Raw genomic sequence first — 15,395 nt, 5'->3', positions numbered from 1 at the left:
TTTCTAATGTCAAGATTAAGAACCACTGGTATAGAATGTGAAGTGTAGAAAAAATTGAAAACCATATGGGAGGTCACCTACCATGATATGATTTCTGGGAGAATGCTGAAACACTGTTTTATACATTAATGACAGTATATAAATGTTGTTGGCTTTGGTTCTCAGCAGAAAGAAAAATTAGAGAATTAAAGATGGAAGGGGACTTAGTAGGATCACTAATTACGAGAGTCAAGGGTTCTTCAAGGGAAGAAGGGAAAGAAGAAAAGTAAAAACTAATTTTAAGAAAAATTAATGAATATACACATTTTGCTTAAAAAACGCACCTCTAATTTTAATTGCTAATAGCAAGAACTCACCTGTCATAGAGTAGAGGTTATCACTCATCTATTTTTAATTTTTCATTTAATTTATGTGACTAAATGTCAATGAAATATTAAAGTTGACATAAATGATTTGAACAACATGCAGAAAATGATTCTGGGGAAATTATAGTCCATTAATACTGTTGAGTTATTGTTAATCTATACTCAACCATGCCCCAGAGTATTTTTCTGAAATGAAGTTAATTTCAGTATTTTAGGAAGGAGTCCATACCAAACAAGACAGGATTTTGAACAATGATGATATGACTATTGTAAGTTATATGAGTGTTTGAGAATGATCTAGATGCATCTAATCTTAGATGCATCTAATCTATGTGGTTTTAACATTCAAAATAATAGCTTATCAATCCTATTTATATTTAGAACACTTTGAAATATATTTGCAAGTCTTAGTTCTTATAGAGTTTATATTTTTGAGGATAAACATTTTCTGGAGAGTGGCCAGAATGTTTTAAATAAAAATAGTAAGGTTTAAGAACTAGAATAAGTTGTTTAATAAAAAATTCTTGCCAAGAAAACCCAATTTACTTTATAAATATATTCTTGGGATTAGAGGGATTGGTAATGCTGCTTACCTGGTAGAATTTGACTAGGTCAGTTTAAGTTTGTTATAAGTGTTAGTAAATGGAGAGGTTACCCTATACATCAAGCATACTCATTTCTGCAAGATGTTTGAAAAAGTCTCATAAAATTTCAATGTGAATTAGATGAGATCTGCAATTGGGTAAATAACCATGTAGAAGTGAGGCAAGCTTTTTTATGGAAGTGTTATATTTTTGGACTTATCCTAGCTAATATTTTTAACAGTGAGTGGGATAAAAACATAGTTGTTAAATGAACCACAACCTTCAACAAATTAAGAAAATATCTATTGACCATCTACTGTATTCCATGGGATGTGTGGACACATCAGGGAGGAATTATCAATATAATAGAATTAGGATTCAAAATTATATCTTTACACTTTGAAACTAGAAAAATCCTTGTTTTAGCTTACAACATCAGATTTTTGAAGGTAGGATGGTAGATGTCTGGCTTGATTATTTGTTCATGGGAATAAGATTTAGAGTTTTGCTCAGTCAGGACCCCAAGGTAAGGGCAATGCATGTTGGAGTGGCTTAATCAGCTCACGTAAAAGTAGGCTGCTTTAAAGAAGTCACAGTGCCTGTAACAGTGGTTAGAACACACCTGAAATATTGGCTCAATTCTGAGCACTTTGCTTAAAGAGGTCCTTGAGGACCCTAAGGTATTCATTTTACATATTAGTGAGCAGAGAGATACTGTCTTATATCGATAGTGCAGTAATTAATGTGTAAGTGTATTATTTTAAAGCATAGTAACAATAGGACTAAAAAAAGACAATGTTTAGATTGGGGCAATGGAAGAGAAAGGGAGAAAATGAGTGTAAGTAACTGCATTACTTTCAGAGGAGAATGTCATTCAATGTATGATTAATATATGCTGTGTTCATGTGCGTGCGCGCGCACACACACACACAGCTATTATTTGGTGTTACGGGGAAAACCATAACTCAAAAGAAGTTAAAGGAGGCTGTCTCTGAGGAGTGGGACTTGAGGCCGAGAGGGATGGGTTGAAGAAAAATCCCTTCGGTGCTATTGCATTTTACACCATGGACATATCTTATTATATTTTTAAAAAGGTAAACAAAACCTGGATGACCATCCTCCCCTGGAGAGAAAATGGAAAAAAAAAGACAAAGTGAGAGAATCAAGAGGCTGCCATGGTGGAGGGGGATCTAAAAATGATGTTATGATGTTGAAAGAACTGGGGCCATTTACCCTGGATAAAGAGGTATACGAAGAGGCTTATGTAGGAAAAGAGAGTAGGATAGAATCAAAAGGTAGAAGAGGACATCTTTGGCTAATCATAATGACTACTCTAGGAATTCCTATCCCATGGGATATCAGGATCTGTATGGGAGATGTGTGTGTCTATGTATCCAAAGAAATTATGTGGAAAATTGTGTGCATGTATGGGTATATGCATTTAGGAGGAGGGGATGGACCATCGTTTTCAAATGATTTTTTTTCCCCCAAAGGAGTATATGATTTAAAATAGGTTAAAAACTACTGGGTAGCCTGCCCTATGGAGTAATAAACACTCGTGTAAACAGAGGTCATCTTTTATAGATAATTTAAAATAATTCTCATACTGGATAAGATGCACTAGTTTATTTGAAAGAAACTTTTTTGCTCTTAGGTTCTAATGTTTATACAGTAAAAAGAATAAAATACACTTAATAATGAAAAAAAAAAATTTACTGAACACTGACCACATACTGGTCATCATGCTAAATGCTTGACATGGGCTCTCATTCACTCTTCATAGCATCAGATTAGGTAGGTACCACATCAAAAACTCAGAGAGACAAAGAAACTTACTAGACGTCACCCTGCAGTAAGGGATAGAGCCAAAATCAGAACCCCAAAAGTTTGGCCCTAGAGCTGGCCCGCTGGCCCCTATTGGAGAGGATTTTCGCTGTCTTCACTCTGACTCTCCCTCACTGCCCTGTGTTAATTCTGCACCATGACTGACAGTGGCAACACTTGCATCTGCAAAGCTGCTCTTCCCATTTCCTTCAGTGTTTATCTTGTTCCATCTGCATGTCATTTTTTGTGTCTTAATTATCTGTGTTTTATCTAAACTTGATTTCATTTAATAACAAGTCTTTTATTTCATCAAAAAATATATACATATATTATCTGTCTACCTATCTATCTATCTATCGAAAGAGGTTGTATTCGTTTTCTATTGCTACTGTGACAGATAACCACAAACTCAGTGGTTTGAAACAACACACCTTTAATGTTTTGTAGGTTAGAATTCCAGCCTGGGTCTCACTAGGCTAAAATCAAGGTACTCCAAGGGCTGTCTTCTTTTCTGGAGGTTCTGGGGGGAGAATCGTTTCCTTGCCTTCTCCAGCTCTCCTGGTTCATGGCCCCCCCTTTCTCCTTTCTTGAAGCCAGGAACATTAGGTAGAGTCCATCTCACATCCCATCACTCTGATCTCCCTTGTGATTACATTGGACTTGCCCAAATCAACCAGGATAATCTCTCCATCTCAAAGGGCTTAATTTATGGCATCTGCAAAATCTCTTTTGGCATGTAAGATAGCATATTCACATTTTCCAGGGATTAGGACGTGGGCATCTTTGAAGATGATTACTCTGCCTATCGTAAGCACCTACTAAATGCACGCACTTTTCTGGGGACTGAGACAAAACACAGTCCCTTCCCTAGAAGAGATTACAGTTGAGGAGATACTGAAACAGAGAAGGGAAATACAAAAAATATGTGCTATGAGAGAAGTGTGAACAATTACAGCACTATGCAGAGCCTGCCTGGGATCGAGGGTGAGCTAGAGAAAATCTGGCTAAAAAATTAGAATTATTCTTGACATACTCCTGTGACTTTGTTACGTTTCATGCAGGTTTTGAGACTCTGGGATATTCGGCACCAGCTGTCCATCCAGAGGATAGCTTGTTCTTTCTCCAAAAGTCAGGACTTCAGATGTCTCTTCCACTTTGATGAAGCCCACGGACGGCTTTTCATCTCATTTAATAACCAGCTAGCATTGCTGGCAGTGAAAAGTGATTCCGGCAAGAGGGTGAAAAGCCACAAGAAAACAGTCACTTGTGTGCTTTACAATTCAGTCTTGAAGCAGGTAATGATGTTTTTCTGTCACTCTCCTGACATGTCCCCACATCCAGAGGCTTATTTCCTTAATTCAATCTAAGGACAAATATAGAAAAGGAAATGTGGAAAAGAAATGATTTAATAACTGTTGCATTTCTGCAATAATGTGTATTCAGGTGGATTTGAAGAGTGATTTCATTTTCAACCAGTGACCACAGCAGCACTGATAGAGTTACTAGGAGGAAACATTCCAGCTAAAACAAACACAACGTGGAATGTAATTGAACTTATCTTTGTTACCCGCTAGTTTGGGTTTTGATGCCAAACGCAAGTGAACCTGGCTGTAAAATTCCCTTTTATGAACACCATCCTCCTGCATCCCCATGGAAAGATCTGAAATATGCATGAAATGTAATTAGCAAAGATCCATTTTGCCGGCATAGTTTAGGCAAGTGGCTCACAGTGGCAGCCCGGAATGTATTCATAATAAAATGATTCAGTTAAATGTGGTGCCACTTGGTATGCAGTGCGAGTGTTGTTTGTCTCCCGACCACGGTAATGATGCTTTGCAGCTTTTGCTTATGGGAGCGCTCCCTGCATGTCAATGAGGAAGCGGGCTCCTCCGGAGTGGAGATGCCGCAAGGACCACAGGCCTTCTTAGAGGAAAGGGAGGGCCAGCCTGTGGATATCACAGAGCGAGCGGGCACCCATGGAGCTTAGTCTGCGACCGTGATCACCTCAGGCCTGATAGTCACAGCACAGCTGGAGCCAAGCAGACAGCCAGTATCCAGCTTGTGGCCAATTAAACAGTAACTCTAGCCCGTTCTATCTTTCCTTGCTGCCGAAGCTTCTGCATCTGCACAGAAATGAGTAGTTCAGATTGGGTGCAAGGGGAGGAGAGCCCTTTGTTAGTATTGAGTAGTGTGTCATGTCACTACTTCAAACACTCTGTTTTCCGGTTATTCTAGGAGATAAAAATCCTTTACAAAACGATCCATTTTGAATTCCATCTTCAGGGAGAACATTCCCTCGTAAATGTTTTACTGAACTTTATGAACACAACCAGTTAATGCGACTCCCTGGTGGCCACTGAGAGATGTATTTGTTTCCAGGAGAACATTCTGCTAATTGAGATCTGCAAAGTTAAAGTGCTAGGTTTGTGTGTTGATGTTACGATCTGCTATTGCCTGACCATAAAATGAGCAATCTTCCATGAGGAATTCAGGAAATGGGGCACAAAGAAGGTCTGGAATCTTCCATTTGGAACATGAAGATAAAGCCAAGATAACACAAAGATATGCAAGTTATAGGCAACAATAGACTATGCACATTTGGAATATCATATAGAAAGAATCTGTACAAATGAGTTGGATATTCATGCCTCTACTTATTTCTGCTGTTAAAAGTATAAATAATTAAATGCATTAATATGTATATAAAGCACATAGAGCTGTGTGTCATACATAAGTGTTTCCTGACTATTAGCAGCTAAGTTATAGAGAAACACTTTAATGTTGTATAACATTTATAATTGTAAAAATATGTTGCAGTCAAGTGCAAAGAAAATAATATCACCCACAGTCCCATCAGCCAGTGATAATTTATCATTTCAGAATAATTAGACAAAGCAAATAAAACAGTTTTGAATAAGTTTCAGGTGCCAAGAATGAGGGATCAAAGATTCACGTGCCACATAGTTTCTTTGCCCCCGTAGTTCAGGGAGACTCAGGTTCTGGGCGTCTTCCAAGAGCTCATTGCTGGGTAGGTGCTCATTATAGGATGGTGGGGTGAAAGAAGAGGAAGTAGACACATGACCAGCTCACAAGGAAACAGTGGAGTAGAGTGAAATGAATGGGGCAAAAGCAAAGTGCTATCCTTGGAAAGTGATCAAATCTGGCTGGGGCTGGGGTGGGTGACATTCAGCAGAGCCCTAAAATCTAGAGTGGGAACCCCTAAGAGGAGAGAAGGAGGTAGTTCCAGACAGAAGGTACAACATGGCCACCTGCAAAGAAGCTTGGGCACAGACTCTACATTTTTTTTCAGGGAGAGGGTTTATTCTGGTATGGCTAGTTTGGGGAGACTTAGCAAAAACTGTGGGACTTGAGGCAGTGAAGGGAGCTTAGAGCCAGACTGTGAAGGTCATTCACTCAATGTACCAAGGTCTAGTCTTGGAAAAATATAGACTTGAGGTTAGAACAGCAGTTCTCACAGCGTGATCTCAGATCCCTGGGGAAGTCAGATCCTTTCAAAGGATCTTCAAGATCAGAGCTCTTTTCATTATAATATTAACTTGCTGTTTACTTTTTCCTCTCTTGTTTCATGAGTGTACAAGGGAGCTTTCTAGAGGCTCTATGATGAGTGAGGACATCGTTGCTCTGATGGCTAAAGGAATATGTGCTTTTGTATTCCTGTGTTTTAACAATTTCTCAGTTTAAATTTCTACTTTGGTAAATATATATGTTTCTCTGTCTGTCTCTGTCTTTATCTCTACCTCTGTCTCTGTCTCTATTGCCCACATAAATAGAAGCTATTTGGATTCTTCAATAATTTTTAGTAGTATAAAGGGATTCCGAGATCAAAAGTTTTGAGAACTGCTGAGTTAGAGAAATGTGAGTTCAAATGTTGGGCAGACTATTTATCGTGTCTAAGCTTCAGTTTATTGACTTTCAAAAGTGTGTGTGTGGCAGGGCGGGGGTGGTGTGAGCATAGACGTAATAATGGTAACAACAGGTATCTCTGCAGCATTGCCTTACTGTGTCCTGCCTCTTGGAAGTCGTCCTCCTTCCTCCCAGGTGGCCAGCCCTGGCAAGTCTCCCCGGCTCCCCCATACCTCTCAGGTTGAAGGGTGGTGCTTTAGGACACCTCTTTTTCTTATTAACATCTTGATATTTCTTACTCTTTATTTTACCCATGTGTCATATGAAAGCAGATGTTGGGAAGAGTTAGAAAGGCGGAGGGGCCCCTGAATTGGGCTTTGTCTCTGGTCCCTTGAGGTGAGGAAGAGTTTTTTTCTGCCCCTTCTCTTCTCTGCCATTGAAGTTCCTGCTGGTAAACATTCAGTTCCGGGTCTCATCTCTGGTCCTCTCGACATCCGAGGTCTCCAGGGACATCTCCTACCATACCTCTCTCCCCTCTCTGCGCGTCGGTTGCATTTCTAGTTGTTTTCCAATTAAACAATTGGCTAAATTCTCACTTTCTCCCCTCACATGTTTGATGGAAGGGAAAGATCCTTGTCTTCCCCTTCTGTGTTTTCCTACAACTCCCAACACTCTTCTGAGCACCAATGGATGTTCGATTCCTTTTACTGCTATTTCTAATTCTAAGTTCAAAACAAACCCATGCTTTTTCAGTCCACTGGTGCTTGCTCTTTGGTTATTTGGTTTGGTGTCTTTTTGAAAGACTTTCCTTTTATCTGAATCTAATGAAAACCTTCCCTTGCATTGTCATTTCAACATGTTGCTGACACTTTACTATTATTTCATTCTATTTGGTCATCAGTGGGAACCTACCATTATTTCTATATGAAAGTGACATGGCATATTTCTGTGACTTTTCTTTATCTTCCTGCCTTTTGGTACCCTCGCATCCTAATCTAAGAAAGTGATGTTAAGCCACACAGGGCCTTTGAAAAGGAACCTTATGCTTTATTTCACCAGCAAAGCTTGCCCTCACAGCTAGTGGCAGAACAAGTTGGGACAGGTTGAGGGAGTCCCTGGAATGCACAATTTTGAAAGAATCAAAGTCACTCAGTATCCTGGAGGTAGTTCTAAGGAACTGTCTTTGCATAGAATTCTTAAATAAAGCTTTTCTTAAAAACCCATGAATGCTGGGGAACTTTAAAAATGTATTTGTAGGTAACATATAAACTGGAATAGATAAAATTTCTGACTTATCACCATGGCTCTCATCCTAATGATGTGGGTTTATGCGTTTTTGTAAAATAGGTCATGTTTCAGTGTGTTTTGCATCTAGACATATTTATCGTCAGGCTAAATATATCAGTATCATCAAATCTTGACAGACAATGATATTTACTATTTTTCTCATTGAAATAATTTATTTTTTGTAAAACATTACTTGCTTATTATAAGAAATTAAAACAACGCAGTAAGTTCAGGTAAAGAATTAAATATTGCTGAAACATCATCAAAATATCTAAATGTCTCTCTGTGCATAGACTATTTCACCTGAATATGGTTCTGTAACTCACTTTCTTATTCTGAAACATAGTGGAATTATTTCCTTGTACCTAAATGTAGATCTACTTCATCATTTTAAAAAGTCAGCACAGTGTCTCATTGTATGTATGTATCATAATTTACTGATCCATTTGCCTCGACGAGCATTTTGCTCTTATGCATTTCTTTATGCATAAATATATTCACACTCATGGCTTTATCTCTGTAAGGTAAAATCTTGAGAATGAATTTCTAGGTTGCAATATATGCATATGAGACAATTTGATACAAAAATGGCTTCCTGAATCTTCCCATTTTACCTGATCTCTAAGAGTAGAAACATTAATCACATACATACGTAAAAAGACCTGTCAGACAGTGGCTGCCTGGCGGCCTCCAGCAGGACTCCTGAGATCCCTGACAGGGCTCCTGTAATTCAGCATGGGATGTTGGCTTTGAAAATGTGAAGATTAGACCTCTACTTTACCCAGAGTAGTGTTTTTTCTTGAGGACCAACTCTCACACTCTCACAGGTAACATGATGCCAATCATTCATTAAAAATGGGACTGGGGTATAATTTTTTAGTGACAGTGCATCTCCTGTCCTCGTTTCTGCACATGATTTTGGGGGAATTGAGATATTTGAGAATCTAACCAATTCAATTGGTAGTTCCTGTGGGAAATGTAATATCTGAGCAGAGGGAAGGGGACAAGCTTGAGGGAAATTTATCCCCACCTTACAAAGCACCTCTTCAGTGCTTGTATTTAAGGCAAAATCAATGAGCTTCTAATTGAACAGAACTGGATGAACACTAGTGAAAACTTTCTCTTTGCCTGCTTACTGCTGGGCTCCAAGTGACCAGGCTTCAGTTAACGTGGCTTTTCTTCACTGGTCAGCTTAAGGCTGTCCTTGGTTACATGTCAATACTGAGGCTATGAGCTCTGGTCACTTGATGGAGTTGTGGGAAACACCCTAGCCTTAAGGTTAAACCAACACACACACACACACACACACACACACACACACTTATTTAAATGTGGTTACTTAGAAGGAGTAATATATTTCAGTGTTATAAAACTCAAATGGACAAAGGGTATACAGTGAAAATTTCCTCTTATCCCTGTTTTTACCTACCAGTTTCCTTCCCTGGAGGCAACCAGTTCATGAGATCCATGAGCAACCCTTTAAGGGCTGTTGTATTCATATACAAGTAAATATGTATACTCACTTTTAAATAGATGTATATAATAATTCTCAATATTTAAGAATATTTATTACTTTAATTGCTCTTTGCACAGAAACACTGCTCTGTACATTGATTTTCCACCCAACAATACAGCCGAAAGATCATTTTATTTATCTCCTTATCCAGAGTATCCTCTTTCTTTTTGTCAGCTGCATGGTATTCTATTAAATGGGTGTGCCAAACTTTATTAATCAGTTCTTATGGGCATTTAGATGGATTCCAGTATTTTTGTATTACAATTAATGTAGTAATTTTTTACCTTGAATGCACAAATTTTGGCACTAGTGAGGAAATATCTGTGAGATAAATTTCTAGAACTGGAATTAGTGGGTCAGAGAGTGTTTAAGACAGTAACCTTGACAGATGTTGTCAAATTTTCTGCATAAAAGGTGCATTAAATCCATCAGCAGGGTAAAAGATGACCCTTTCCTCAGCCTCTCTCATTAACACAGTCTCAGCTATTTTTTTTTTTTTTTTTTTTTTTTTTTTTTGCGGTACGCGGGCCTCTCACTGTTGTGGCCTCTCCCGTTGCAGAGTGCAGGCTCCGGACACGCAGGCTCAGCGGCCATGGCTCACGGGCCCAGCTGCTCCGCGGCATGGGGGATCTTCCCGGACCGGGGCACGAACCCGTGTCCCCTGCATCGGCAGGCGGACTCTCAACAACTGCGCCACCAGGGAAGCCCCTCAGCTATTTTTTTAAGACTATTTAAAAAAATTTTTTAAGAGCATTTTTAGGTTCATAGCAAAATTAAGAACAAGGTACAGAAATATCCCGTATACTCCTGTCCCTCACATGCATAACCTCTTCCTTTATCCACATTCCCCAGTAGAATGGTATATTTGTTACACTTGATAAAACTATATTGACACATCCTTACCATCAAGTGTAATCACAGTTTATATAAGGGGTCCACTCTTGGTGTTATGTACTTTAAGAGTTTAGACAAATGTATAATGACATGTCCATCATTATAACATCATAAAAATCCTCTGTGCTCCACCTATTTATCCCACCTCCCCTAACCCCTGGCACCCACTGATATTTTTACTGTCTACATAGTTTAGTTTTTTCAGAGTGTCATATAATTGGAATACAGTATGTAGACTTTTCAGATTGGCTTCTATTACTCAGTAGTATGCATTTACATTTCCTCTACATATCTTAATGTCTTGATAGCTTATTTTTTTAGAACACTGAATAATATTCCATTGTATGGATGTACCGCAGATTATTTATCCATTCACCTGCTGAAGGACATCTTAGTTGCTTCCAAGTACTGGCAATTATGAATAAAGCAGCTATAAACATCTGTGTGCAGGCTTTCGTGCGGACGTGAGTTTTCAGCCCCTTTGGGTAAACATCAAACAGCATGGTGGCTGGATTATATGGTAAGAGTATATTTAGTTTTGTAAAAAGATTGTCAATTGCCTTCTAAAGTGGCTGTACCATCTTACTTTCCCACCATCAAAGAATGAGAGTTCCTGTTGCTCCACGTCCTTGTCAGCATTTGGTGTTGTCGGTGTTCTAGATTTAGTCCACTCTAATAGATGTGTAGTATCACATTTTTGTTTTACTTTGTATTTCCTTGATGGCATATGATGGGAAGTATCTTTTCAAATGCTTACTTGCCATTTGTTTACCTTCCTTAGTGAGGTGTCTGTTAATGTCTCTGGCGCATTTTTGTAATGGGGTTTTTTGTTTTCTTATTGTTGAATTTTAAGTGTTCTTTGTGTATTTTGGGTAACAGTGATTCATCAAATATGTCTTTTGGAAATATTTTCTCCCGATCTTGGCTTGTCTTTTTATTCTCCTGACAGTGTCTTTTGCAGGGCAGAAAATTTTAAATTTAATGAAGTCTAGCTTTCAATTATTTTTTCATGTACTATACCTTTGGTGTTTTATCTAAAAATTCATCATCAAACCCAAGGTTATTTAAATTTTCTCCTATGTTATCTTCTTTGAGTTTTATAGTTTTGTGTTTTATATTTAGGTCTGTGATCCATTTCAAGTTAGTTTTTGTGAAAGGTGTAAAGTCTGTGTCCAAATTCATATTTTTATATGTGGATGTCCAGTTGTTCAAGCACCATTTGTTGAAAAGATTATCTTTTCTCCATTGTATTGCCTTTGCTTTTTGGTCAAAGATCAGTTGACTATATTTATGTAGTCTAATTTTGTGCTCTCTATTTTGTTCTACTGATCTGGTTGTCTATTCTTTTACCAGTATCATACTGTCTTGATTATTGCAGCTTTATAGTAAGTTGTGAAGTCAGGTAGTGTCAATCCTCTGATTTGTTCTTCTTCTGCAATATTGTGTTGCTACATCTGAGTATGTGTTCTTTCTCTATAAACTTTAGATCAGTTTGTTGATATCCATCCACAAAGTAACGTATTGGGATTTTGATTTGAATTGCATGAAGCATATAGATTAACTTGGAAGGAACTGAGATCTGGACAATATTAATTCTTCCTAACCATGAACATGGACTATCTCTCATTTATTTAGTCTTTGATTTCATTCATCAGAGTTTTTTACTTTACCTCATATAGATCTTCTACATATTTTATTAGATTTATATTATTTCAGCTTTGTGAATGCTAATGTAAATTGTATTGTGGTATTATTTCCAAATTCCTCTTGTTCATTGCTGCTGTATAGGAAAATGATTGATTTTTGTATATTAACTTTGTATCCTGCAATCCTGCAATAATCGCTTCTTAGTTCCAGGAGATTTTTTTGGTCAGTTCTTTAAGATTTTCTACATAGAGGATCATGTCATCTGCTAGCAAAGGCACTTTTATTTCTTTGTTCCCAACCTTTATGCCTTTTCCCCTTTACTTGTCTTATTGCATTAGGCAGAGCTTCCATATAATGTTGAAAGGAGTGATGAGAGGGAACATCCTTGCCTTGTACCTGACCTTAGTAAGAAAGAGTCAAGATTCTCACTATTAAGTATGATAGTAGCTCCATGTTTTTTATAGATATTTTTTGTCAAGTGAAGGAAGTTCCCCTCTATTCTTATTTTACTGAGAGTTTTTAATCATAAGTGGGTGTTGGATTTTGTCATGGGTTTTCTTTTTTTTTGCATCTGTTGATATAATCATGTGATTTTTCTTTTTAAGCCTATTGATATGATGGTTTACATCAGCATTACCCAACCTTTTTGGCGCCAGGGACTGGTTTCGTGGAAGACAGTTTTTCCACGGATCGGGTGGGGGTGGGGGTGGAGGATGGTTCAGGTGGTTATGTGAGTGCTGGGGAGCGATGGGGAGTAGCAGATGAAACTTTGCTTGCTTGCCCGCTGCTCGCCTCCTGCTGTGCAGCCTGGTTCCTTACAGGCCCAGGGGTTGGGGCCCCCTGGTTTACATTAATTAATTTTCAGAAGTTGAACCAACCAAATTCTTCTGATGCATTGTTGGAGTTGATTTAAAAAATTTTTTTTTGAAGATTGGTTCAAGATGGCAGAGTAGGAGGATGTGCGCTCACTCTGTCTTGCTAGAGCACCGGAGTCACAACTAACTGCTGAACAATCATCAACAGGAAGACACTGGAACTCACCGAAAAAGATATCTCACATCAAAAGACAAAGGAGAAGCCACAATAAGACAGTAGAAGGGGTGCAATCACAATAAAATCAAATCCCATAGCTGCTGGGTGGGTGACTCACAGACTGGAGAACACTTATACCACAGAAGTCCACCCACTAGAGTGAAGGTTCTGAGCCTCATGTCAGGCTTCCCAACCTGGGAGTCCAGCAAAGGGAGGAGGAATTCCTAGAGAATCAGACTTCGAAGGCTAGTGGGATTTGATTGCAGGACTTCAACAGGACTGGGGAAAACAGAGACTCCACTCTTGGAGGGCACACACAAAGTAGTGTGTGCATTGGGACCTAGGGGAAGGAGCAGTGACCCCATAGGAGACTGAACCAGACCTACCTGCTAGTGTTGAAGAGTCTCCTGCAGAGGCGGGGGGTGGCTGTGGCTCACCACGAGGACAAGGACACTGGTAGAAGAAATTCTGGAAAGTACTCCTTAGTGTGAGCTCTCCCAGAGTTGGCCATTAGCCCCACCAAAGAGCCGGCTAGGCTCCAGTGTTGGGTTGCCTCAGACCAAACAACCAACAGGGACAGAACCCTGCCCTACCCATCAGTGGACAAGCAGATTAAAGTTTTACTGAGCTCTGCCCACCAGAGCAACACCCAGCTCTACCCACCAGTCCCTCCCATCAGGAAACTTGCACAAGCCTCCTAGATAGCCTTATCCACCAGAGGGCAGACAGCAGAAGCAAGAAGAGCTACAGTCCTGCAGCGTGTGGAATGAAAACCACATTCACAGAAACATAGACAAAATGAGAAGGCAGAGGGCTATGTACCAGATGAACGAACAAGATAAACCCCCTGAAAAACAACTAAATGAAGTGGAGATAGGCAGCCTTCCAGAAAAAGAATTCAGAATAATGATAGTAAAGATGATCCCAGACCTCGGAAAAAGAACGGAGGCAAAGATTGAGAAAATACAAGAAATGTTTAACAAAGACCTAGAAGAATTAAAGAATAAACAAACAGAGATGAACAATACAATAACTGAAATGAGAAATACACTAGAAGGAATCAATAGCAGAATAACTGAGGCAGAAGAATGGATAAGTGACCTGGAAGACAGAATGGTGGAATTCACTGCCATGGATCAGAATAAAGAAAAAAGAATCAAAAGAAATAAAGACAGCCTGAGGGACCTCTGGGACAACATTAAATGCAACAACATTCGCATTATAGGGGTCCCAGAAGGAGAAGAGAGAGAGAAAGGACCTGAGAAAATATTTGAAGAGTTTATAGTCAAAACTTCCCTAACATAGGAAATGAAATAGCCACCCAACTCCCGGAAGCACAGAGAGTCCCAGGCAGGATAAACCCAAGGAGAAACACATTGAGACACATAGTAATCAAATTGACAAAAATAAAAGGCAAAGAAAAATTATTAAAAGCAACAAGGGAAAAACAACAAATAACTTAAAAGGGAACTCCCGTAAGGTTAACAGCTGATATCTCAGCAGAAACTCTACAAGCCAGAAGGGAGTGGCACTATATATTTAAAATGATGAAAGGGAAGAAACTACAACCAAGGATACTCTACCCGGCAAGGATCTCATTCACATTCAATGGAGAAATCAAAAGCTTTATAGACAAGCAAAAGCTAAGAGAATTCAGCACCATCAAACCAGCTGTACAACAAATGCCAAAGGAATTTCTCTAAGTGGGAAACACAAGAGAAGAAAAGGACCTACAAAAACAAACCCAAAACAATTAAGAAAATGGTAATAGGAACATACATATCGATAATTACCTTAAATGTGAAGGGATTAAATGCTCCAACCATAAGACACAGGCTCGCTGAATGGATACAAAAAGAAGACCTATATATATACTATCTACAAGAGACCCACAAGTGGGTTTTTTTTAGACTACATATATATAGTTGGTCTTATTTTTGATCTGCTCTGACAATTTGACTTGATTTGTACATTTTGACCTTTGACATTTTAAGTGATTATTGATACAGTTGGATTAATATTGATAGAGTTGGATTAATATCTACCATATTTGTTACTGTTTTCTGTTGGTTGCCCTTATTCTTTGCTCCTATTTTTGTCTTTTACATTTTTTTTTTTTGGCCTCTTGTGGTTTTAATTGAGTATTTTAAATGATTCTGTTTCCTTTCCTTTCTTAGCATTATCAGTCACATATATATATTTTTAAAACTTTCTTTAGATTGCCCTGGAGTTTTCAATATACATTTATAACTAATCCAAGTCTACTTTCAAATAACACTATATTGTTTCACAGGTAGTGTTATTACCTTATACTAATAAAATAATATAATTCCTCCCTCTTGTCCCTTGTATCAGTGCTGTCATTCATTTCCCTTAAGTACA

General features: G+C 38.6%; 1 protein-coding gene across 1 annotated transcript in view; it reads left to right on the top strand.

Moving 5' to 3' along the window:
* WDR49 (WD repeat domain 49) overlaps nt 1-15,395 on the top strand; it is a 135,130-nt gene that overhangs the window by 58,607 nt on the left and 61,128 nt on the right. The window contains 1 exon segment of the mRNA XM_067737142.1: nt 3,835-4,068. Within this exon segment, the coding sequence (XP_067593243.1) occupies nt 3,835-4,068 (234 nt within the window).

The sequence above is a fragment of the Pseudorca crassidens genome, chromosome 5 (genome assembly GCF_039906515.1).
Source record: "Pseudorca crassidens isolate mPseCra1 chromosome 5, mPseCra1.hap1, whole genome shotgun sequence".
In the NCBI taxonomy this organism is placed as follows: domain Eukaryota; kingdom Metazoa; phylum Chordata; class Mammalia; order Artiodactyla; family Delphinidae; genus Pseudorca; species Pseudorca crassidens.
Note: the sequence above shows the minus strand (reverse complement) of the source record. Positions and strands in the feature narration are given on the sequence as shown.